At 55.4% G+C, this 25401-nt stretch overlaps 5 protein-coding genes across 5 annotated transcripts; all 5 read left to right on the top strand.

The window, feature by feature from the left end:
• Positions 1-6665: 6665 nt before the first annotated feature.
• On the top strand, positions 6666-7586 carry LBRM_29_2250 (conserved hypothetical protein; the record flags this gene model as incomplete). The annotated part of the gene is made up of 1 exon (XM_001566518.1): positions 6666-7586. The coding sequence occupies one exon, from the start codon at positions 6666-6668 to the stop codon at positions 7584-7586; it is 921 nt and encodes a 306-aa protein (XP_001566568.1).
• Positions 7587-10454: 2868 nt separating this feature from the next.
• LBRM_29_2240 (conserved hypothetical protein) lies at positions 10455-11417 on the top strand (the record flags this gene model as incomplete). Its single annotated transcript, XM_001566517.1, has 1 exon — positions 10455-11417. One exon carries the CDS (start codon positions 10455-10457, stop codon positions 11415-11417), a length of 963 nt encoding a protein of 320 aa, XP_001566567.1.
• Positions 11418-12472: 1055 nt separating this feature from the next.
• LBRM_29_2230 (conserved hypothetical protein) lies at positions 12473-14599 on the top strand (the record flags this gene model as incomplete). The annotated part of the gene is made up of 1 exon (XM_001566516.1): positions 12473-14599. The coding sequence occupies one exon, from the start codon at positions 12473-12475 to the stop codon at positions 14597-14599; it is 2127 nt and encodes a 708-aa protein (XP_001566566.1).
• Positions 14600-16670: 2071 nt separating this feature from the next.
• Positions 16671-19277, top strand: LBRM_29_2220 (putative aminopeptidase; the record flags this gene model as incomplete). Its single annotated transcript, XM_001566515.2, has 1 exon — positions 16671-19277. The coding sequence occupies one exon, from the start codon at positions 16671-16673 to the stop codon at positions 19275-19277; it is 2607 nt and encodes an 868-aa protein (XP_001566565.1).
• A 2148-nt stretch (positions 19278-21425) lies between these two features.
• Positions 21426-23030, top strand: LBRM_29_2210 (conserved hypothetical protein; the record flags this gene model as incomplete). Its single annotated transcript, XM_001566514.2, has 1 exon — positions 21426-23030. The coding sequence occupies one exon, from the start codon at positions 21426-21428 to the stop codon at positions 23028-23030; it is 1605 nt and encodes a 534-aa protein (XP_001566564.2).
• Positions 23031-25401: the final 2371 nt, after the last annotated feature.

Genomic DNA, 25401 nt, shown 5'->3' with positions numbered 1-25401 from the left:
CAGTGCATGAGGAGGACGAAGAAAGCAGAGGGAGAAGACGTTTGAGCAAGAACAGGGCGAGTATCTGAATCAGACTCTGACAGAAAGTGTAATGCAGCGAGGTCTATAGAGAAGTTTTCGGCAGTGTGGAACACGTGCGCAGAGGTGGACTCGGATGTTGGACCATCAAGTTTTACCCCTAGGGCTATCTCTGGTGTCGCTGACAATTGCCTCTTTCCTAATTCTCTTTTGCTCCACTGGCGTGCAGTCGCTTAGCTAATGCCAACGCAGGTCTGTGCTACGATGCCTGTCGGCGTGTTTCCTTTTTCCTTTCCCCTGCTTTAGAGCATCCCTCCTATATAAATGTTATTATGAAATATTTTTTTTTTAGTCATTTGCTGTTTGCCATTCAGTCGCATGTCATTCGCACTGCCACGGAAGTCAAACAGTTGGCTTAATCTTGCGCTGCTGCGTGACAGGAGTCCTCTACTTTTCTTTCAGACGCCTGACTTTCTCTTTCTTGGTAAGCGAGCTGTATGACCTGAAAGCTCTACCTCTTTTCCACGATGCAGAGACACTCATGCACTCACACATGCACACGCGTATAGGCGCGCTTCTATGAAGGTAGGCCCATCATCACAGCAATGAAGAAAAGACCAAAGATGCACGCAACGGACAACAACACAAGACATCAACGTTTCCATGAGGGGTGGGGGAGAGTTCTACCAAAGGTTGAAAGAGACGAAAGTAGTCACTCGCTCGTGTGCCTCCCTTGCTGTCTCTTTTTGGGCACATTTGTCATTCTGAGTACTGCTCTGTTTTGCTTGTTTCTCTGTTCCGTATTGTCTCTCCCTTCCTTTCCCAATTACCCGCTCTACCCCTTTCTTCCCTTGATAACCTTTGCTCGGTGACCTCCTTCCTCACCTTTTTTTTTGTGCTCCTTGGGTTTCGTTTATCTGCCCCTCCCCACTGTATGTCTGCGTGCTGTACACATCACTTGTGGCATCTTCTTGTACGCATATGTGCTCCTTTATATCACCCCTGTCTCGCTTCGTTGCCTTTTTTTCTTGTTGTTGTTGTTCGTTGCTCTTCGTTTCTGTTCTCCTTTGCCAAGTACCCTTTTTTGTTTCTTCCTCCTCTGCTGTATCTCTCCCTCCTCTCCGCACATCTTGTTGTGCACCGCCTGTCCTCTGTTCTCTCTTCTCTCCCTGTCTTCGCTTCTCGGTAAAGGGTACCGTTTTTTTTTTTTTTGTTTAGGTTGTTGTTGTTGTTTCTTTATTATTGTTATTATTTTGTCGCGTATCACTGTGAGCTCCTCATTTGCTCTGGCGCCTGTTGGTCAAAAGGCTGTGTGTGCGTATTGGTGTCTGTGGATGACGTTGGGCTGACGTAGCTCCTTCTGTTCCTTTTTTTCCGCTAACTCTAGGCAGGGGGAGGGTCATCCAGCGTCGCCAAGACACGACGACACACTTGCATCCATATACATTGCATAGGAAGAGGGCTTCCACACTTTCCCACCGTCTTACATTTCATTCATACAGCGTGCACTCTCCCGTCCTCAAGTACGAGTGCTGCGAGGGCGTGGGTAGGGGAATAGTTGCCATTTTCGCATATGTATACTCCTCACGATCATGTCATTTTTTGGTATGTTGTTTTTTCTGTGTTCGTCTTTCTCCCTTCTCGTTTATTAGATCGTGTTACTCTACTACCGCTCTGCGCGTCTCCAGGTGTAGCGGGGAAGAAGCAAACAGAGAGGAGCAAATGAGCTAACGAAAGGACGATCAAAGCTGCGCTTTTTCTTTACCTTCTCTATTTTTTCATGCCTTTTCCTTTTCACCTTATCTCTCAACGTGTGTCGTTCTTTTTTGTTTTCTTCCCCCCTCCTCAGCCGTTGGCACACGCTGCTTTAAGGAAGCTGGGAGAAGCCACGGCTACGACGACTATTTCCCTCAACCCCCTCTCTTTTTGTTTTCACTCTTTTCCTTGTCGAGGATACGCCAGTTTTCTTATTCGAATGTCGACGTCATGAACCGAGATGCACTTCTCAACCCATTCAAAACTGTGCAGATGCATACTCACGTTCATCATCCGAGCATGCCCATGGTGAGAGAACCACCACAAGTACGATAGTTCGACACTATATTGTGTGTTTGTATCTGAGTTTCTGAGGAGGAAGAGGAGGGCGGGGTAGTAAGCGCCCACCGACGCCTTGTCTTTGTGCAGACGTTTACCTGATGGCTTATTCACCTGGCACACACTCTCCCCCTCTCCCCCTCCCCCCAATTACCTGCTGCGTTTCTTTTTCTCGCTCTTCGGCAGCCATCGACTACTGCGAAGGTGACAGTGATTTTCTCTGCTTTGTGTGTGCTCTACGTGTTCCCTTCGTTGGGTTCTGCACATGTCTCTTCCCTTTTTTCACGGAAGGGATTTTTTTCTGGGCTCTCTGCTGTTATGAAGTTTGGGCCGATAGCTAATCGGCATCTATTTATTCCTCGTGCTCGTGCTCGCGTGTGCGTGTGTGCACGTGAGTGAGTTGATCGTATCTTTGATGGGTCGATGAACGAACCTTCTATGTCCCACCGCTTCCTCATCCTTCGCAGGATCTACTTTAGTTTGTCTGCGTGCGCCTCTCGCTACGTTTGATGTGTCAGTGCTCTCATCTTTCACTTCCTTCTCTCTCTCCTGCCGTGACGCGTTCTTTCATAATGTCTTTTTTTTTTTTTCTTTTTTTTTCCGATTATCTCTTTTTCTCTCTCTCTCTCAGAGCTGTGCTCCCACTTGCCAGTGCCACCGTCTTGTACCCCACGTGCACACGGGCTCACAAGCAGTTCCACTCACTAGCGTTTTGTTTTCTTTTCGTTTCCATCTGTGGCCAAGGATTGTCTCTCACTTTCATTTTTTTTTTTTTTCGTCAAGAGGAGGTGGTGGGGGTGCCACGAGGAGCATGCGGAGAAGAGACGAGTATATGGACCCAGACACAAACCCACGCGCACACAGGTACAGGGGAAAAGGCAAAGAAGGTATTTTCCATCCTTGTGACTTGCCTTTGCGGTAATGCCCTCTCCCCTTTTCCCCCTCCGTGAGCTGTTGCTGCATCTGTTGCTCTGTGTCAGCCCTCTTTCATCCCTCTTCTTTCACTCCTCCCTCGCCAGTCTGTCGTTCGTTTATTGTCCTTTCCCCCGCTTTTATGTTCTTTTTTAGACATTCTTTCTCCACTCGATCGTTAGTGTCTGTGTGTTTCCGCTTCTCACTGTTTCAATGCATTAAGCTTCCCCTGTTGTACCTCCCTATCGACGCAGTTTTTCTCGCTTTGGCTCTTTGTTTTTTCTTTTCGATTGAGGGTTATGGGAGCTCCTGCTGTTGGTACCTGGAACTGCGGACTAAGGTCGATTGTGCACGTGTGTCTGTGTAGCTATGTGTGTGTGTGTGTGTGTGTGTGTGTGGTTGCCTTGTGGGCCATGACTGAAATACGCGTGCGCTATGAGAGACGGAAGGCCCCTCAGTAGAATGTGAAAGTGCGAGTATCTCCCGCATGTGTGTGTGTGTGTGAAGCGCAAAGAAACGAAGGGGTCCAGCAATCAGAACGTGGAGGCACATTATAGCGATATCTGATGTCATTCATGCCTACCTATGCTTCCGTTCTGTCGTTTGTTTGCTCGTATGACCGCTTTTCACCTTTCGGCTGTTCTTGTTGTAAGCTTATCACTTTTTTTTCCCTGCTATATCGTCCCTCATGGTCTGCTCATTTCACTTATTGCACTTGTTGCTTCTCTCCCCTGTACCCGTGGCCGCTTCTTTCTACTCTCTCCGACTGTTCCCGCCTACCCTCGTTCTCGATTACCACCACTAACCGAGAACGCCACCAATGTTCTCTATACGCTTGTCTTCTCCATTACCGTGGGTGAACTTGTGTGTCCTTGGTTTCGGTGCTTCTTGCCATATCTGAGCTCATACGCGTGGCTCTGTGCCCCTTTCTCTTTTCCATCTTGGTGTTTGTTGTCTCTCGCGCGCACTGGTTCCTTTTCTGTACCGACGCTTCTTTTGCCGTGACAACTTGAGTGCCGCTCTGTGAGCACGTGTGTGTGTGTGTGTGTGTGTGTGTGCGACGCATTTGTTCTGACATACCTTCGCTCTTTGTTGCCCCCCCCCTTCGTTTCCTTCTTAGCGCACTTTTATTGTATTGGATATGCTTCGCTTCTCCACCTCTTTTTATTTTGTGTTGGCTCGCCTTTTGTATCGCTCTACTATGTTGGACGGGTATGTTTCACGCTTGTTAAGTGCGCCCCCTTTTTCATTGTGGCTCGCACCTTTCTCTCTCTCCATCGTCCGCTCTTTCGGTGATTTGCTCTTCCGCCCCCTTTCCTCTTCTCAACAGACCTCTCTTCTTGTCCAATTCGCTGAAACAAACGTAAACACAGGGCCCCCTTGAGAGTGCGTTCTCCTTTTTTTTCTGGCTTTGCCGGTATTTGCGTCAGTGCTTAGCTTCTCCCCCATCCACTCCCCCGGTTTCTCTCTTCTTCTGTTTTTCCTCTTTCTCCTCGCTGGCCCTGTCGCGCTGCCTCTTCTTTTCCTCTCGTTTTCCTCGGGTTCCTTCTTCGCCTTGCTTTCGCGCTGTCGCTCACAGTTGAGCGTACTTTTCCGTTTTTCTCTCTGCGTGTGTGTGTGTGTGCGCGCGCACTGCCTCGTGTTGCCTGCCATTCTCGTGTGTCCCTTCCTTCCTTCCTTTTCACGCTGTCTCTGTTTGTCTCTCTGTCTCTTCCTTTCTCCCTGGTGTCCCTGCTAACGGGGCAGGAGGGGGCATCACTTCACTGCGCGGTGGCCAGGGTCTCGTACCCCACTCGGTGGGAGGACCTGCCTGGCACCCTCCCCTTCCCCCAATCCCTACCCCCACCGAACCACTCTAGGTGGTGGCGTGGTCCAGCGCCTGCGACGCGGGGAGGTCAAGGCGCGGTGCATCACTGCGGATGCCGGCGGTGTAATGTCCTGGACGGCGTGGCGTCGGAGCGACCGGCGACAGCGGGCACGCCTCTGCCGCGGGCATGATGGGCGGGGTGTCAGCGCGGCTCGAATGCATCTCGCGCGGCCCTCGCTGCTTGCGGGTGCGTGGGGCCTGGGCCACGCCGTGGGTCGCACCACGTGACGGCCGGCCTTGTGGGGGCGGCTGCACGGCGACGTGCGGAGCGTTGGTGGGTGGGCAGCGCTTGGGGCGGAGGGCGGCCGTGCGCAGATGGCTGTATCGGCGCATCGGTGTACCGCGTATGTGGTGTGCTGCTTCGCACGACGCGATGGGTCTGTGGGACAGGCACGGGTAGAGCGGAGTTCGACTCATTTTCGACTTCACCATGGACATGTTTAAGGGAAACATTATCGTTTTGGTGTTTGTGTTTATTTATTGTCTTTCTGCTGTTGCAAAAACTGTTATTTTTTTTTTTTCGGATGTGGGGACGTGGGTGTGTGTACCCATGCGCGTTGCACCCAGCGCCTTTTTTTGCTCTTGTTGTGTAAAAAGTCTCTGCTGCGTGGGCGCGCTCGGATTTGCTCTGTGTGCTTTTAGAGCGCGGTTAAGCCTTTGTTTTCCCTGAGAGGCGGCCGGGTACAAGGCGAGCTTACGAAGCAACAGAAGTTCCCTTGTGAGGAGGTGGTGCTGTCTTGAGGCTCAAGTGTGTGTGTGTGTGTGTGTCGGTGGTGTCTCTTGGGGAGCGTGAAGTCGAGAAAATGTACATGCCGACTGACGTGTCAAGACGCTTAGATGGATGCAGCGAGGCCACCGAATCAGCGGGCGCGCCTTTGAATTGCACGCGAAGGTGATGGCCTTCCCCCTGCTTTGATCCCACACGCCTCTTTATATCCGTCCCTCATGCGTTCTCTCTTTTGCGCTTGTTTTTGCTTGCACTGTTAGAGTGGACAATGAGAGGAGGAGGAGGCGGCGGCGGGAGGGGGGGTTGGATTGACTCGGCAAAGGGTCATCGTTCCGTACTTATCGCTTAGAGGACGACCACACACGATTTGATCGAAATAAAACAAGTGGTAAGGGACAAAGCTGCTTGTGTACAGGTTCAGGTGGCTACCTCAGAAAAACTTCGGATAAAAGTTAATTGCAATACAGAGACACACGTAAAATGAGCGGGGCGTAGTGCGTGGGACAGGCACGGGCAGATCGCGCGTGTTTGCCCCCTCCTCCCTCCCTACTCTTGATCTTCCTGTCCCTTTCCTCGCTCCTCTGGTCAGTGCATCCGCACAAGCGTTCTTCACCCCCTTCCTCCTCAATTCCGTGGCCCTCGACGTCTCCCCGTAGTACTCATGCTTTGTTACGGACCCCTTCAACTGCTGCGCCTCGCCATCCTCCGCAGTTTCTCCATCTCCGTTCCTCCCTCTCTTTTGCACTCATTCACACAAATGAAATTGCCTCCACACGCCCACGTTCGTCACTGTATTCTTCCCTCCTCCCCGAACACCACGGCCCCTTGTATCTCTTCATGAATGTATTCGCACAGAAGAAAAAAGCACCAACATCAACAGCAACTCTCAAAACGCTCTGGTTTCTTGTGTTTATGCGTGTGTTTTACCTTTCTACGCACGTTTATGCTCAGCAGCTGATTCCGCTGGGCCTCCCCTCTCTTCACTTTCCTCCCTTTTACTGTTCCTGGTTGTGAGGAGTTCGCCTGCCAAGACTGCAGAGTGACAAAATGTGCGTTCTATCGTGGCTTATCTTCGTCGCCGTTTACGGTGTTTTTCTTCGCCTGCTTCGTGAGCGCAAGGTGCCTCTTATTGTGATGCGTGTGTGGCACACGTTCCACTTGGTACTCTGTGTGATCATGAGCTGGATTGGTGCTATGGTGCTCCACCTGCTGGAGAAGGCGCATCTCTTGGACATCGCAACAATGCAGTCGCTGACTCGTTGCGTGTGTGTGATCACATTCGGATATTGGCTGCGCTTTAATAGTCCGCACATTCGTGTGGAGCACTTGCCTGGATCGCTGTTGTTATCGTCCATCACGGTGCAACACGACCTATGCCTGTGCCACACGAGTTTCTTCGACACAATCCTTTTCTTGTGGTGTGCCCCGTTCCGCTACATCTACAAGGCGAAGTCGTTTGCCAAGGCGAGCCTGCTGAAGTTGCCCCTGTTCGGCACTGTGATCGCTATGTGTGGTCACTTTCTCGTTCACTTCGTTTCCACAGAGGCCACCTCTTTTTCAGTGAACAGGGAGAAGCAGATGGCGGTCGCTGCGGATGTGGAGGACTTCCTTAGCAAAGGCGGCTCCCTCTGCCTTTTCCCCGAGGGTATTCTGAACCGCACGCCGGAGGTGCTCAAGGACTTCCGGCTCGGCAGCTTCAACACGATTCTGAAGCACAAGTTACCCCTCTACTACTGTGTCACCTACGGCAACCACGAGGTGTGGTCACCGTCCTTGAAAGGCGTGCCGGGTTACCCGGCTGACATTTACGTGTACATAGGCAAGTACGAGTACGACGCGGACAAGGTGGACGCGCAGTCGCTCGCGTCGGGGCTGCGCGAGGAGATGCAGAAGCACATCAGCAAGATGATGTTGCTTCGGGAGAAGCGGGGGTACAAGCCGTGGTGCGTTGCTCCCCATACGGACTAGGGTGATGAGAGGGAGAAGACATTCCGACTTAGGGGCGCACTGGTCAGCATTGATTCAGTGATGGCTTTCGTGCAGAATACTCCTTGCTTGCGCCTTTCTATGTTTTTTTTTTTGTTTTGAATTTGTCATTGTTATGTTGTCTGTGCTACGCACGCACTTCAGCATGCGCCTTCAAGCGTCCTGTGCGTGTGTGTGTGTGTGTGTGCGTGTGTGCGTGTGCTTGTGTATATCGGCGTGCGTGTCACCTTTGCTACGTGGCGAGTCCCTGTCTTTTCACCTTAAAAAGACAAACACCAACTACTTTTGCTACTCGTTCTTCAGCCTTTTTCCCTCTTTTTCTTTGTACGTACGGCGCTTTCACCAGAAGGGGGCTCTGCGACGGTGAGTGATGCGGGCTTACGTCAGTTCACCGATTATTCTATCCCGTGTTTCTGTCTTCTTTCTTTTCCTTTGTCTTGCACGACATCTTCTCTGTCTCGTTGACTCACTCGTCTCTCTGTGTTTCTGCGTGAGTCTGTGTGAGGGAAGAGGCACCACGTGCGTCACGGCTGCAGTCATCAAGACGGTGAAAGGAGGCACGTGAAAGAGAGGTTGACTTGTGCGGTGGCACGATCACGACAGACGACGTTTTTTTGCTATTCCCCCCTCCTCTTTTCTACTCTTTCACCTACTGTCTCACCCCCTTTCGTTTTGTGTCGTCACGCTGTCTGTTCTGCCTCTCTTTCTGTTTCTCTGCTCTGCCTCTTCCTGCGTTATATAGGGCCTTTCGTCCCCTTTTCACCACCTTCCCCAACTGCGGCTCGCAACAGGCGTCGGTGCGCGGTCAGCCTCAACCCGGCACTCCAGAGAGTTGAGACGAAACCTTCAGCCCGACCGCCTTTCTGTCTCCTACGTCTCTTCTCACTTCTTTCTTTTCTCATATCGTATTGCAGGCGGTTGCTGACATCGTCATCGTCCGCCATTTCCGGGGCCTTCTCACGGAGGAGTGACTCACATTCAAGAAAAAGCTGTCACAGGTACGCAGGCCATGCACCTGCACCCGCTCAGCCGCGTGTGACTAACTGTAGGTGTTTCTTTATTTGCCTATCTTTTTTTCACCGTACGTGAGTGGTGAGTCTGTGATTCCATCACCCCTTTTTTTCCTTGAGCATCTTTCCTACCTCCGTGTCCCTTGTTGCTGTTTTTCGTTGACCGCAGCTTCTTACCATGTGCTTGTCACCAGGGAGGTGGCTGCGGTGTGTGAGTCTGTATGGCAACCAGCCGCTTTATCATTCCCTCACGCGACTCTGTGGGTGTCCCCCTGGAGGCTCGAGAAAAGGCGAAGAAAAAATCGAACAGGAGCACAGAAGGACGCGTATCAGGTGCACTGCGTCTCTCTTTGTTTCCTTATCATCACAGCTTCTAGGCGGAGCCATGACTCGCCATGCGCGTTCGACTAGCCCGAGAGGGCAGAGGCTGGGATGGGAGGGTTAGCAGAGGAGGGCGTAACTGCTTATCGAAAAGCGCGTGAGGCAGTACTTGCACCTCTTCTCCAAAGCTCTGTACGTGCGCGCCAAGAGGTGTCTCTCTTGGATGCCTCTAGAAGGGCACTGTGGAACCGCTGCTGTCGTTGCAGTGTCGGCTGCATGCACCACGCCCCTTGTTGTGAACCGCTGGTTTGCGCAGACGTTGCTCTCCCTCCCCCTCTTCCACTCGGCGAGACAGAGCATTTGTTTTTGCTGCCGGTGTCACGATCCCCACCTCTCCCATCTCTTCAATGGCTTCCCAGATCACTCGCCGTATTCTCTTCTTCTCGTAGACGAAGGACGAGAGAAAATTGAGTTGAAGGAGGCGGTAGCGCAAGACAGTCGGGGAAGGAGGCAGTGAATCAGAATGTGGCTCAAGGGCTCGCGAAGAAAAAGATACACAGTCACACATGATCACAGGTATAGGTAAAAAAAGTAAAAATAAAGAATTCGATTATAATAGCGATGTCAAAGGGCACGTCATCTCACGCGCAGAAGACAAAGAGTCGAACCTTCTCTCTCACTTGTTGTTGCTGCTCACGCGCGCCGAGGAAGGGGGAGATGGATAAAGTTTCGGAGACTGTGTCATTGACTGTTGCCACGGTTCCAAAGAGGGAGGCCGGTTTCTTTGCCGCCTCCTGCTGTGCACAGATCCGCGGCTGAGGCACCGGTATCCACTTTTTTTTTCGCTGATGATACAAATACACACATCCCTGTAACCCCCCCCCCCCACACACACACACACTCACATATATGCGTACATCCATACTTGTGCCTGCTAATTCTTCCTCTTCTCACCTCTCGCTCTTGCTCTGCCACTTCCACAGCGTTTACTCCCCCCTCCCCTTCTCCTCTGGCCCGCCCGTCACCGATACAGCGAAATTTTTGTCTCTCTCATTCACAGCGCGTTCGTCCTGGTCGATCACGGTTTAGCCGTTGCGTGTGAGAGGAAGGCGCGCTGCAGTTTTATAGGCGAACGTTTGCTGACTGGTTCGCGGTAGAATGACGCGCTGAAAAACGAAAAAGCGAAAGGAAAATACTCCATTACATCCGTCTGCTGTGTGACGGATTGTAGCGCACGTCGTTGTAGCTGCTGGTGAAAGGCCGCTGCCTCACCTCACCCCACCTCCGTTTCATCTACCGCACCTCTCTCTGTGATCTTCTCTTATTTCCACTATTCTTTATTATTATAAGTAAGCTCCGCTGTCCTGCCCAGTGTTGCGCCAGGAGGCCGCTGAGGTGTTTCATAAAATACGAGCCAAGGGAGGAGAGTCCTACACACTATTTCATCGTGTTCGTCTGCCTACACAGGCCCAATCAAATTTATACATCGTTGAGGAATAATAGCGGGGCAGGCACTGCCATGTTCTTTGAAGAGAACCTTAACGACACCACAGATTATGAGCCGCTCCTGCACGATGATGGTGCGTCGGTGCGGCCCCTCTCGCAGGTCAGCGACGGTGGTGCCTCCTCAGGCACACCTTCTATGGGTGGCATCAACACCACTTTTGGTCTTGATGGCCTCTCGTTGACGCCAACAGTATCAGGTGTTGGAGCGGAAGCTACAACGCAGAGCGCGTCCGCAGCGGCGATTCAGTTGCTGATGGAAGCCACTGCAAATGAGCGCTTCAGCCCCGAAGTGTTGCCTTACCCTGCGTCCGCCATCAACACCGTCATCAACATCATCCAGCGAGCCCAGAGACAGCTCGAGACGATGGTGGCGAAAGAGACGCGCGAGGGAGCCGCGCGCTCACTTTTGCCTTTCCGTCCACTAGACATCATTGGTTTGGAGCTGCAGCGCGTTCAGTTCTTTTTGTGTGAGCTGCTGCGCTGTCGACTGCGCAAGATCGATCGTCTCGCCACGTCCATCTACTACGAGGGCCTCGTGGCTGCTCAATCCTCTGTGCCGCAATTGGGGCTACGACACGCGGATGGGACTGAAGAGCTCTCCTCTGCCTCTGCCACCACTGCTCTACCAGAGGTGCGTATACCGCAGAGACAAAACTTATCGCCCAAGGAGCAATGGGTAGCGGATCGACTGGCGCGAAGTGCACACGCGACGCTGATGAAGTCGGGTCTCCAATCGATGCCGGCGGCGCTGCAGCATCTTGTTCCCCATTCATCCGAGGCTGAGGGGCTGGAGATACTGCCGGAGCCGGACCTCGGAATGTATGTGTTCGGTGTAGCTCTTGAGGATCTGGGTGTTGTGAACCTCGGCGAAGGTGGCCAAGACGCCTTGCGTGCCATCAACGCCGGCGAATTGTTCCTCACTCCCTACCGAAATTTTCGCCCCTATGTTATGTCAGGTCAGGTACGGCTGGTTTGACGTCCACGAGGGGAACCAGCTTACTCTTCCCCACTCTGTGCGTACGTGTGTGTGTGTGTGTGTGTGTGAGGGGGGAGGTGCGTGAGTGCTGTACCTCAGCGGATATGAAGGGTCAGTAAATTCTCACCACGCTTCATATTATCAGGCAAGCAGATGCAGTGCGTGATTGGCAGACAGATGAGGTGTGCTGTTCTTGTTGCAGTGCTACTGGCGAAGTCCTCACTCGTCCAAGACGCTTTCACACCAAGACAGAACACTTGTCGGCTCACATACACCACGGGTATAGACGGCACATAGACAAGCACGGAGAAGAAACAACAACAGTGGGGAGCAGGATGTGCACACTTGTTGCATGCTTTCACTTTGGTAGTCCGAGACTCTCTGGGCAACTACTGACCCCCTCAGGAAGCAGATAATCACTGCTGTCATGCCGCCCGGATGGTGCACTCGCTCGTACAAGAAGCCTTGTGGCTCGACAGTCAAAGCGTGTGGGGGGGGGGGAGGGAGGGCGCGATGCACATCAGCGATTTTCCCCCTCCGTGCGCCCATGTTGGCCTACGTCCTCCACCCTCCCTTTCTACCTCCCTTTTGCTTTCTCCTTTTGCACTTCCTCTACACTTTCCATTTCCCTTGTCCCCCTCTCGTTGGCACCTCTGTGAGCTACTGGGTGAGATTTTTCTCCGCTGTCTCTTTTTCTCTGCCGCACCCTGTGACTGTAGGAGTGCGTAGGGGCTCTTCTCACTGCTGTTGCATCGCTCCTTTCAAGCTGATATCCTGTAAAGTATTAAGAATCTCGCGGCTTAGTTTCTGCGCCCATTCGCTCCCACCTCCTATCGCGCCAGACCAGGTGTGCATTGTGTGCCTCTTGCCTTGGATGCTGTACTGCCACCAAGGCTGCTCTCATAGCTCTTTTCCTTTATCGACCCCCCCCCCCTTCCACCCCCTCCTTGTGATTCTCCTCCAATCTGGGGTGGTGGAGCTGTTTGTGAGAGGCATGCTACTTGCACCTCGCGCATCCTTATCCCACATGAACACCCAGGGCTCGGTGGGTAACAATGTCTAGCAAGGAGGAGGTGGCTGCCTTGATGGCGTCCGACGGTGACTTCGAGAAGAAGATCTCGTTGCTCAAGAAGGCGGTCGTAACGGTCACGAAGCAGAAGCAAGAGGTCGAAGCCCGTCAGAAGCAACTGCAGGAAGAGCTGAGCACTACGACCCAGCAGCTGGCAGAGGCGCAGCGGGCGAATGCCACCCTACAGCGCAAAGTGAAATCACTTGAGGCGCAGCTAGAGCAAGAACGCAGCAGTGGGTCGGCGTTTGGCCAGAACATGTTGAAAGGTTTGTCCTCAATAATGGGCAACAGCGACACTACCAGCCGTGGTGGCGGTCGCGGTGGACGCGGCGCAGCCAATGGCCAGCTTGCCTTGTCCCAGGAGGATGTAGAGCGACTCATCTGCGAGAATGAGGAGCTGCACCGGCAGACGTACACCTTCAAGACAAAGCTTGAAGATGCGCAGCGCTCCGGCACGAAGGATACGGAGAAGCTGAGAAACGAGGTTGCACGCCTGCAGCGCGAGGCGCAGGAACTGCGCCACACCCTGGAGACAGCCACCGCCACCCGTGACACTCTTCGCGCTGACTACCTCACCGAGCGCGCCCTGGGCGACTTTTGCCGACACTTCTTTGCGGCTTCGTTGCGCCGACGGCCTCAGGAGCCGGTATCGGCCCTGGCAGGTACCACAGTAGAAGTGTGGTGGCCTGCTAACGGGCCGCCGTTGAACCCCATGGCCGCCTCCCTTTCGGACTCCATGCCCGCAGTGGTGCGCGAGCGTGCTGTCTTCACCCTGCAGAGTGCCGCCGGTACCGTCAAGACGCTGCTGCGCGGTGTCTCGGTGCTCGCAATGGTGCTGCAGGAGCAGCTGCCATCGCGGGAGCGGGCAACTGTGGGGGACTTGGAGTGTCTGTGCGACCGGCTCTCTGTTTTCCTGGCGGCTCACACGGCCAAGAAGGAGCGCCTCATGCACCTGCTTGAGCAGCTGGACGGCCAACTGTCGGCGCTGCAGCACCCCGGGGAGGAAGACTGTCCTGCCCCTCTTTCGGCTGGTGCCTTTGTTGAGGCTCAGGACGAGATTGTGCGGCTCGTATCGGAGTGGGTCGGTCTTCTCCGGGCACAGCTCCCGCTACTGGTAGAGAGCTGTGTGTCATTCCTGCCGCATGATCACTCCTACATAACTCACACCGCAGACGCCAGCGCCGGAAGCGGTGGTGGTGCAGCAGCACCACCAAAGGTGACGACTGAGCGTGGCGAATTTGTCGAAGAGGTCACAAGGAGCGGTTATGCTACCCTGGCGTCCATCGAAGGGTCGCTGATGGCGATGCGCATGCTTGTCCAGCGCTCACCCGCTGCGTACCATCACTGTCACAACAGTGGCGACCAAGACTGTGCGGAACTAGCACCGTCCACCTCGAGGGAGATGCTCAACTTCACCTCGCCGTTGGAGGCGACGCAGCCGCCAATAGATCTGTCCTCGCTTCTCGCATTACAGGAGTTCTGGTGGGAGGGCTGCGCGTCGGTTCGCTCTTTGTACACGTCGATTCGGGTGCTCAACAGCGGTTTAGTGGATATAGCGGAGGCCTGCAACAAGAGCGAAGTCCGCGACGCCCTGCACTTCATTCACAAGTGTCTGCAGACCATGGCGGTAGCTTCGGAGGAGATGAACGCTTCATCAGAAGCCGCGTCAGCCGACGCAGATGCGGCTATTGACATGCTATCGCCTGCTGTCACTGCGCCTCGAATGTCTGCCCAGACCCCATCAAGCAACGCGACATCGTGGGCGTCGCGTCCTCGAGCCGCAATCGCTATGCCCTCTCTACTGCCAGAAGCGGACGGCCCGCGCGATACCGCTTGCGCTGATAATTACGAAGAGCTACTCGTCGCCTTATCAGCTGCCGATCGTGCAGCAGCGAGCTACTACACACAAATGAACTTCTTGTACGAGGAGATGGCGGAAAAGGAAGACGCGGTACAGACAGCGCTGGAAGCCGTTGAGCACTTGCAGAGGCTCATCACAACAGAGCGCGTGGAGGCGAAGCACACCCGCCAAGCCCTACAGAGCCAAATTAGCCTACTTTCGACGCAACTGATAGAAAAGGCCGAAACGTCGGTTGCACACGCATCGCACTAGCTGGGGGGGGTCTTTCTGCATTCACCACGTCATAAAGAATTACTCAGCCATCTCTTCCCCCTTTCCTTGCTGGCGTGAGGACATGGCACGTACACCTGCGCCTTTCCTCGTCATATTCTCCTTTTTGTTGCTTGATTGCGTCTTTACAAGCGAACAGTGGTTATAGGCTCAGCGAGGGGTTAGAGAAACGCACTCTGCCGCCTCGCCTTTTGCTTCTTGAGTTTCTCTCCGCGCTCCCTACCCCCTCTACACATTTCTGGTGCTCTTCGCCTTTCTGGCCTTCTCTCCATTGCCTTGCCTCTCAAAGGCAAGCGAGGGTGTACAACCCCCTGGCTCTGCAGTTTCCCCGCTCACCCCTCAATCATCCCTGTCTCTCTTCCTACCTCGCCCTCTCCATCATTACCCCCTTTGTTCATCCTCTCAGCAATGCGTTTGTGTGTGCCTCTTGTATTGCAACTTCTGCCTTCCCTCTTTACCCCCTCCCTGTCAAGGACCATTGACTGAATGTCCCCACACCCACTTCCTCTTCTCACGCCTAATACTCCTACCCATACAAGCTGACCATTCAGCTCTCCTGATTTCACTCCAATACCATTTCCTATGGTATTTTGTGCCCAATGCTATTGCTCCCCGAATGACGTCGACAACCCTGCCGTGGCCTCAGGACCCAGCACCCGCTCTTTGTGTGGGGAAGCGAAGGCCCTGCCACCGGTCCTCGGGCCTTGGCTGCGGGCACCCAGTGTCGGCGGAGATGCCTGGACAGGCGGTGTGCCGAAGAGGCGTGCAGCCGTGATCGCGGTTGTGCCCGCTCACTGCAGGCCGTGCGGACGACTCTGCACGCGTACGCGCGCTACCAACCCGTTGCGTGCGCCTGTCAGTGCTGCTTGCCTGTGGTTATTGCGCATTGGCACACAGCGGCGAAGCTGATAGGCTTGCGAGAGCAGCCATGCCCGCGGCGCCGACGGCCACGGCGTGGATCACGGGCAGGGGTGCTGCGCTTACGAGGCGGTGGGAGGAGACCCCGTGCTCGCTCCGTGGTGGGTGACGGGCAGGGAGGCGGCGGTGTGCGGATGGTGTGACGCCTGCTACTGCGCTAGCGGCGTGGTGCCCCCACCCCTGCCAGAGCCTCCGGCCCGCCCGTGCTTGCCATGGGGGCGTCCGACCCGGCGCTGTACCCCGTGTGCCACGCGTGGTGGGCGGATCGCTCGAGGCGAGTGGCAGGCCTCGCCTGACGTCATGGCCTTGCACGCTGTGTAGCGGTTACGCACCTCTCCCACGCGATGTGTTCTCTGTGCGCCGGCACATGCTTCTCCACGGCCCCCCTTCCGCTTGGCACGCCCGCCCCTGTCAAGGGCGTGCGGCCTCGGGAGACGGCGTAACGCCCCTGCTGCCCGAGACTCGTGGCAGCATCCCACGCGTCGCGGCCCATGCGGGCAAGCCATGTGTGCCCGCCCCCTGTGGCATTGACGGGAGGCGTGCGGCGAGCCCGCAAGGCGCATGGCCCGATTCGGCGGCAGGTCGGCTTCCCCTAGGCGACCAGGACCTCGCAGTACTCCTACGAGGGCCGGTGGGCGGTGGCGGTGTGCCTCTATGTGCTGACCTGTGCGTGGGAGAAGGCCCCGCCGGAATCGAAACAAAAGAAACTCTCAACATGTCTCTCTGCGGTTCTCGATGTCTGCAGGTCTCCGGTGCTCTGCGCTGCAGCATTTGGCGCCAATTCGTATGTTCATTTTAACCGCTTCTTTTCACCTTCATCAGTCCTTTCTTGCTACTTCTACCGCTCCTACTCCGCACACGCGCATGTGTGTGACGCGAACATATCCACGAGCTGCTCTTTTAGCGCATCTCTCGCATCGCCTTCATCAGCCACCCACGTGCGACGTCTTCGTTACGGAGGGAGAGAGAAACACCCCTCCCCCTTTCATTTTTCACCTTACAGTTTTTTCGTTCTGCTGGCCAATCTCTCGATTTCGTGTGTAGGGCTGTCAACTGTTGCTCTTCCCCTATTCCCTTCTTTCACTACCATACCTCTCCCATACCCCCCCCCCGTTTCCCTCCTCCACGGGCATCCATGTCGATCACAAAGAACGTTAAGCTCGAGAACCCGTATGTGCCCGCCGCATATCACCTAAGCGTAACGGTGGACCTCTCCACGTGGAGCTACAAAGCCACAGAGACGGTGCACTTGCAGCGCTGTGCTGTCTGCCGAGACGGCGATACAATTCAGTTGCACGCTGCGCCTTCCATCGAGGTTACCTCGGTGAAAGGTGCCACACTGGTGCGGCGCGATGAGACGGCGCACACACTCGTGCTGAAGCTGGATGCGGAGACGATAGCGCTGGCGGACCCGACACTGCACTTTGAGTTCAAACATGCCATCAACAAGGAGATGCGCGGCTTCTATCAGGTGTGCTTCAAGCATGACGGAAAGGAGCACCGCATGGCTTCCACGCACTTTGAACCCGTTTCAGCGCGACTCTTCTATGTCTGCCATGATGAGCCAGCGCAGCGCGCGGATTTCACGCTGACTGTTACGCTGCCTAAGTCGGAGGAACACTACATTGTCCTCTCCAACGGCCCTCGGATATCGAAGGAAATGAGGGGGGACACCGTGGTGCACACCTTCCAGACCGTGCCCAAGTGTCCGCCCTACCTGACAGCCTGCGTCGTCGGCGAGCTGGAGCACATTAGCACCGTTGTCAATGGCATCCCGGTCAGTGTGTACGCAACGCTGGGCAAGGCGGGACGCGCCCAGTTCGCTCTCGATACCACCGCGTTCGCTCTCCAGTACTTTGAGAAGTTTTTCCAGTGTAGGTATCCATTGCCAAAGCTGGATCTTGTTGCCATTCCCGACTTCCCGATCGGTGGGATGGAGAATTGGGGCTGCATCACGTGCGCAGAGTCGATACTGGTGGACTCGAAGCAGTCGAGCGTGGACGCGAAGCGCGGCGCATCGAACCTATTGTGCCATGAGGTGTCGCACAACTGGTTTGGTAACCTTGTCGCCATCAACTGGTGGGAAGGCCTGTGGCTTAAGGAGGGTTTTGCGTCGTGGTGCGGGTACTACGCTACGCATGTGCGCGCACCGCAGTGGAACGCGCTGGACGCTGCTGCACTGCAGGTGGTGTGGGCACTGAAGGACGACATGTGCGAGCACAGTCACCCCGTTGAAGTGCTCATCCGCGACCCCGCCGATATAACCCAGATCTTCGACAGTATCAGCTACAATAAGGGCATGGGCCTGGTTTTCATGTTGCAGGCCTTCCTGGGCGATAAGTGGGCACCTGCCGTGGCACATTACATCAATAAGCACCAGTTCAGGGATACTAAGACGGTGCAGCTCTGGGAGGCGCTTGAGGAGTCGTCGAAACTGCCTATCACCGAGGCCCTCACCAGCTTCACCACGCAGATGGGCTACCCAATGATCCACGTGACAAGACAGAGCGAAAGCGCCATCGTGGTGGGGCAGGAGCCGTGCCGCTTTGTCACGGCGTCGGAGAAGAGCAAGCAGACGTGGTGCGTGCCGCTTGTCGTGGAGGGCATCGACGCTGCCGCCGGGCGTGCAACGACAATGCTGCGCGGCGACAAAGCCTTGGAGGTGACCCTGCCGGTCGGCATCGTGAGCGGTGCCTTTGTCAACATCAACCCGCACCGCACCGGTTTCTACCGCTGCCGCTATGACAACTCCACCTTCGACGCGTGGCTGGCTAACTACGACCTGCTCTCCCCTGCCGATCGCCGCTCCCTCTTTTCCGACACGTTTGCTGCAATTCGTATGGGCTACGATGACGTTCCGCGGCTGGCGAGGATCGCTACCACTGTTGCAGCGCACGAACAGGACATCTACGTGCTGCGCGAGTATGTACAGACCATGAGTGCCTTCCTCCGCTCTTTCGACGACGTTACACTGACAAAGAGCCTGAGCAGGGAGCTGCTTGGCTTCCTCGTCCCAGCTTCGGAGACTTTCATCGAATTTATCCCACAGGACGACACCGCGTCACTACGCCGCAACTTTTACCTTGACGCCGGCATCTCCACCCTGTTGAACAGCTGGGAGTTAGCCGAGGTCGCCGCGCACCCGCTGATCCTGTGGGCGCAGCAGCAGGCACGGAGCTTCCTCTCTGGGGCAGAGTTCAACGCTGGAACGCTCACCGCCTGCCTACGCGCCTGGGTCCGCATGGCGAGCGCCGCTGAGCTCCCAGCGCGCAATGAGCAACTGTACGCGAAACTGCAGGAGGTCGACGGCAACGACGAGCTATGCCGTTCGCTGGTCGTGGCAATGACAAGCGGCTCCTCAGTTGACTTTGCGCTGGGCCTCATGAAAAGGTGCATCGAGAACGACGGCGTTCGCAGCCAGTACGGCGCGCACGTCTTCAGCAGCCTCGCGGCGAATCCGGCCTTCTCTGGCGCGGAGGTATGGAAGACCTTTCAGAGCCACTTCGACGCTGTGGACGCACAGTGGGGTGGTGGCCAGTTCCGCATTCAGGGGATTGTGACTTGCCTAGGCGAGGCACTCTTCGGCGAGGCTGCAGCGGATGAGTTTGAGGCCTTCTTCGAGACACATCCGCTTCCTAATGCCCGCCTCGCCATCGGCCGCGCCACGGAGGACCTGCGCAACCGCGCATGGCTCAATAAGAAATGGAAGGCTTCACTGACTCAGACGTTCTGTCGCACCTAACGCACATGCACAGGCGAGGCCAAAAGAGGAGAGCAGCGAGCGATTGAAGAAGGGGGGAAGAGGAGGAAGAGAGCAAAGCCGTGGTGAAGTGAGGGAGCACCTAACAGACGCGTGTGCGCTTCATCGTGTTTAGGTTGACCCATTGCAGATCGGACATGTGCTACGTGCGTTCTCTTGCGTCTGGGAGCCCCTCTTCACACACGCACGAATGGTCAAGTATCCTCAATAAGACAACAAGTTCCCCAGATTGCCCTCGCTTTATTCATTCTTCCTCTCGCAAGAGCCTCTTCCCCCGTGCTCTGCTCTCAGTCCCGTGCCCCTATATCGCCTTGCACCGTTACAGCATCCCATGTCCAACCCTGCTCATCCCAGCATTTTTTTTTTCCTTTCTGTGCTTGCCTTCATTTCACCTTTCTGACAAGGGGGCAACACTTCACTGCGCGGTGGCCAGGGTCTCGTACCCCACTCGGTGGGAGGGCCTGCCTGACACCCTCCCCTTCCCCCAATCCCTACCCCCACTGAACCACTTCTAGGTGGTGGCGTGGTCCAGCGCCTGCGACACGGGGAGGTCAAGGCGCGGTGCATCACTGCGGATGCCGGCGGTGTAATGTCCTGGACGGCGTGGCGTCGGAGCGACCGGCGACAGCGGGCACGCCTCTGCCGCGGGCATGATGGGCGGGGTGTCAGCGCGGCTCGAATGCATCTCGCGCGGCCCTCGCTGCTTGCGGGTGCGTGGGGCCTGGGCCACGCCGTGGGTCGCACCACGTGACGGCCGGCCTTGTGGGGGCGGCTGCACGGCGACGTGCGGAGCGTTGGTGGGTGGGCAGCGCTTGGGGCGGAGGGCGGCCGTGCGCAGATGGCTGTGTCGGCGCATCGGTGTACCGCGTATGTGGTGTGCTGCTTCGCACGACGCGATGGGTCTGTGGGACAGGCACGGGTGGAGCGGAGTTCGACTCTCGCTGTGTGGCCGTGAATGGACACGCTGGAAAAAGAAAAGTAAACGTTACTCTCATTCGATGCGTGCCTGTCATGTGCGCTGGAGTGGGTCGACCCACTACGGGCCAGTGTCTCTCTGTGTTAGTGTGTTTTGCTCTCTTTTTTCTTATGGTTCTTCATTTGATCTCGCTCATCACACCTCAGCATCTTCATCTCTGTAAACGAGTGACAAGGAATGGAAGTGGTGGCATGCCTTGTTGATGTGCGCGCGTGTGTTGGGTAGCTCAGCGGGGGATTGCTGTATCGATTCTGATCTTTTTGTTTGTGCGCTTTGGCTCATATATATTTGGTCTCGCTGTTCATCATCAAATGTCTGTCGCAACGGCGCTCATACTGAGCTGAAATGGGCGTGCTTTTTGGCGTACCCGTCCTCCTTTCCGAACTATCGCTGCCGCTTTTATCGTTCTCTTCGCTCGTCTTCCGAAAGCGCGAGAGCTGCGTAGCTGCGTAGCTGCGCAGCGGAGACGTATAACAGCTGGTGTGCAGCCAAACCTGCAGAAAAAGGAGGCACCATATGCTGGACGTCAATGGAGGCAGCGCAACAGAGCAAGTAGGTGAGAACAGGCGAGAGATGAGGAGGTACTTCACCGATGAGCTGAGGTCAGTAGGGCTTCTTGATGGTGCGAGGTGCTTGATTTGGAAATAATGGCGCTATAAAGGAAGGAACGGAGGTTTCACCACCATTCATTGTTGCTTTCTCATTGTACCCCACGTCACTGCATTCCGCCTTGGCCTCTCCTCCTTTCCTTCTGCCTGTGTCTTCCAGGAATTGCTCCTCCTCTGGTGCTCCGTATCGTGCCAGCTTGAGCTCATGTTTGGCTGATACGCGCGGAAAAAGGACGAATGAAAACAAAGTGAAAAATGAACATCGTGGACAGTGCACAGGAACTCAGCGTTTGCGTATGCTTTGTTTGTCTTCCTGTTCCTCTGCGCGCCAGCTGTAGTAGCGTTTTCTACGTAAAGTCATCTCAACGAGCTTTCGATCCTTCTTCCTCTCCCCTTCACTGGCTTGCACACGCACAACCACACGTTCGTGCGTGGCTTTTGCGGCTGTACATGAGCTGCACCAGTGCGTGCGAGTTTGTCCTTTCACGGTGACGCTCATCTCGTCACGCAGTCTTGACGTTTTGTGTAGCGAAACGGCAGCTCAGCATGAGAGTGGCCACGATCCTCGGCACCGGCGAGCTGGGAAGGGCTTGCGCTTGTGCTCTGGCGGCCAACCGCAGTGTGGACTCCGTCACTCTTCTGACGCGGGACGTGGCGATGGCGGCACCGGACGTGGCGACCGAGACGTCGTCGTTGACTCACCGCAGCGATCTAGGGAGCTTTTCAGTTGTAGGGGGCAGCTCTACAGGTGCCTCTTTGTCATACGCTGCCCCGCCAAACACTGCCGCGACTCTGTGGCCGTCTGTTGTTCACCTGCAGGACTTGAAGCACTTCCACAGCGACGCCGCATCCGCTACAAACCGCACGTGGGTGCAGCACCCTCTTCTCCTGTGCACTCCCTCTGTCTCGTACCTCTCTGGACGTGATGCATGGGCGCGCGCCACCTTCGGGAGCGAGCACTGCCCGGCGACCCACGATGTGCTCACCCAGTGGCGCTCCTCGTCAACGGCGGCGGCGTCGCTGCAATCAGAATCAGCACCTTCCACTAGGTTTGTTGTTGTGTTCACACGAGGCTTTGCAGCTGACGGCGCAGCGCCGGCAGAGCTTGCTGAGACGCTTCTCAACGGTTCCCTCGCAGGGCACGCCAGCTCAGCGGCATCATGTTCAGGGTCAGAGCGAGAAACACCAGTGCTAGTAGCGTCGGGTCCGCTTCTGGCGAAGGAGTGGGCCCTGCAGTCCACGCCGTTGGCATCGAACGAGACATCTGCGACTCTTTCTTCGCTCATTCCGTCCCGACCCCCAAGCGCACTGTCGACGACCGCCGCTGCAGACGATGATGTCAGCGAAAGCGGAGGAAAGACAGCGGCTTCGTCGACGGCGGGCAGGCGGCTGCCTCATGCATTTTCAGGTGTGGCGCTCACGTTCGCCGCATGGACACCGTCAGTCGCCAATGACATCGGCCGGCAAGAGGCTCTGGCCGAGCAGCTTCGACTCTTCTTCCCCCGCGAGTCTGTTACCTACTTGACCGCCCCCGACGCAGCCGCCATTTTGGCCATTGTTAATGGCTGTGTGCCGCTCTGCTCTTTCGGAGCTGGCTTGGTGAGTAGTGTCTACACTGGCACGAGCGTGACGTCCTTAGCGGCGTACGCCCAGCACGCCGTCGCGGCCACGGAGCAGCTGGTGAACAAACTCTTGGGCCGTGCAACGGGCACACCGCTGCCGCTGCCAGCCGTGTCTACGCTCTGGTGTGCCTGCACGTCTCTTGTATCGCGCGAATTTGCTCTCGGCCGCAAGTTGGACTTCTACTTCCGCAAGCAGGATGCTGTTGAAGCCATCTTCCGTGGCCACGTGCACCACCTCTTCGCCGCGACAGTCGACGGACTACACGAGCGCATGCAGGCGAATAGCGTCACCAGTCCTTTCTACGAGGTGCTCATGGACACGTACAACACTATGATCCGCGCATCACAGACAGGGGAGGGGCTGGTAAAGGAGGGCTACTATGGCTATCGTGAGGCCCTCGATGAGGACAGCAGTGAACTGCTACGGCACGTAACGCATGTGGATAAAGCGATGCTGTCAGGCGACGAGGCGCAGTTCACGGCAGCCAAAGAGCGCATAATGCAGGCATTCGCCAGCTCAGCCTTTTGAGCAGGTCGTGCTGAGGACAGCGAAAAAAGGGAATAGGGCGGGGAGCGAAAGAATAAGATATGGGATGATATGCATCATTGTAAAGGCAGCAGTATGCGTCTCTCTTCACTTAGTCAACGTGAATTGTGCTCGATAATGCAAGGTTGATGAGAAGGGCGACGGTCTTCCGTGGTTTGCTTGGGCAAGCTGCCTTCGAGTTCTTCCTCGTTGTGACAATTCGTTCCCACCTCGCTCGCTCTTATATTCTCTCCTCTCCCCTCCCCCGTATCGATTTGTTTTGTACTCTCTTTGGTGTCCCTGCTGACGGGTTAGGGGGCAACACTTCACTGCGCGGTGGCCAGGGTCTCGCACCCCACTCGGTGGGAGGGCCTGCCTGACACCCTCCCCTTCCCCCAATCCCTACCCCCACCGAACCACTTCTGGTGGTGGCGTGGTCCAGCGCCTGCGACGCGGGGAGGTCAAGGCGCGGTGCATCACTGCGGATGCCGGCGGTGTAATGTCCTGGACGGCGTGGCGTCGGAGCGACCGGCGACAGCGGGCACGCCTCTGCCGCGGGCATGATGGGCGGGGTGTCAGCGCGGCACGAATGCATCTCGCGCGGCCCTCGCTGCTTGCGGGTGCGTGGGGCCTGGGCCACGCCGTGGGTCGCACCACGTGACGGCCGGCCTTGTGGGGGCGGCTGCACGGCGACGTGCGGAGCGTTGGTGGGTGGGCAGCGCTTGGGGCGGAGGGCGGCCGTGCGCAGATGGCTGTGTCGGCGCATCGGTGTACCGCGTATGTAGTGTGCTGCTTCGCACGACGCGATGGGTCTGTGGGACAGGCACGGGTGGAGCGGAGTTTGACTCGCGCTGTGTGGCCGTGAATGGACAAGTCGATGAAAATGTTAACCTCCGTGGAGTCTCGTTTCACTTCCTCACAGTTTTTTTTTCTTGCTGTGTCAAGGTTTGTTTAGGTTTTTGTCAGCAACTGGAGGTAGCAGGCATGCTGTCGTATTGTAGGCTTGCACTCGTCAGTGCATGAGGAGGACGAAGAAAGCAGAGGGAGAAGACGTTTGAGCAAGAACAGGGCGAGTATCTGAATCAGACTCTGACAGAAAGTGTAATGCAGCGAGGTCTATAGAGAAGTTTTCGGCAGTGTGGAACACGTGCGCAGAGGTGGACTCGGATGTTGGACCATCAAGTTTTACCCCTAGGGCTATCTCTGGTGTCGCTGACAATTGCCTCTTTCCTAATTCTCTTTTGCTCCACTGGCGTGCAGTCGCTTAGCTAATGCCAACGCAGGTCTGTGCTACGATGCCTGTCGGCGTGTTTCCTTTTTCCTTTCCCCTGCTTTAGAGCATCCCTCCTATATAAATGTTATTATGAAATATTTTTTTTTTAGTCATTTGCTGTTTGCCATTCAGTCGCATGTCATTCGCACTGCCACGGAAGTCAAACAGTTGGCTTAATCTTGCGCTGCTGCGTGACAGGAGTCCTCTACTTCTCTTTCAGACGCCTGACTTTCTCTTTCTTGGTAAGCGAGCTGTATGACCTGAAAGCTCTACCTCTTTTCCACGATGCAGAGACACTCATCCACTCACACATGCACACGCGTATAGGCGCGCTTCTATGAAGGTAGGCCCATCATCACAGCAATGAAGAAAAGACCAAAGATGCACGCAACGGACAACAACACGAGACACCAACGTTTCCATGAGGGGTGGGGGAGAGTTCTACCAAAGGTTGAAAGAGACGAAAGTAGTCACTCGCTCGTGTGCCTCCCTTGCTGTCTCTTTTTGGGCACATTTGTCATTCTGAGTACTGCTCTGTTTTGCTTGTTTCTCTGTTCCGTATTGTCTCTCCCTTCCTTTCCCAATTACCCGCTCTACCCCTTTCTTCCCTTGATAACCTTTGCTCGGTGACCTCCTTCCTCACCTTTTTTTTTGTGCTCCTTGGGTTTCGTTTATCTGCCCCTCCCCACTGTATGTCTGCGTGCTGTACACATCACTTGTGGCATCTTCTTGTACGCATATGTGCTCCTTTATATCACCCCTGTCTCGCTTCGTTGCCTTTTTTTCTTGTTGTTGTTGTTCGTTGCTCTTCGTTTCTGTTCTCCTTTGCCAAGTACCCTTTTTTGTTTCTTCCTCCTCTGCTGTATCTCTCCCTCCTCTCCGCACATCTTGTTGTGCACCGCCTGTCCTCTGTTCTCTCTTCTCTCCCTGTCTTCGCTTCTCGGTAAAGGGTACCGTTTTTTTTTTTTTGTTTAGGTTGTTGTTGTTGTTTCTTTATTATTGTTATTATTTTGTCGCGTATCACTGTGAGCTCCTCATTTGCTCTGGCGCCTGTTGGTCAAAAGGCTGTGTGTGCGTATTGGTGTCTGTGGATGACGTTGG

This window comes from Leishmania braziliensis, chromosome 29 (genome assembly GCF_000002845.2).
Source record: "Leishmania braziliensis MHOM/BR/75/M2904 complete genome, chromosome 29".
NCBI lineage: Eukaryota > Euglenozoa > Kinetoplastea > Trypanosomatida > Trypanosomatidae > Leishmania > Leishmania braziliensis.
The sequence above is the reverse complement of the archived record's forward strand: the minus strand, read 5'-3'. Positions and strand labels throughout refer to the sequence as shown.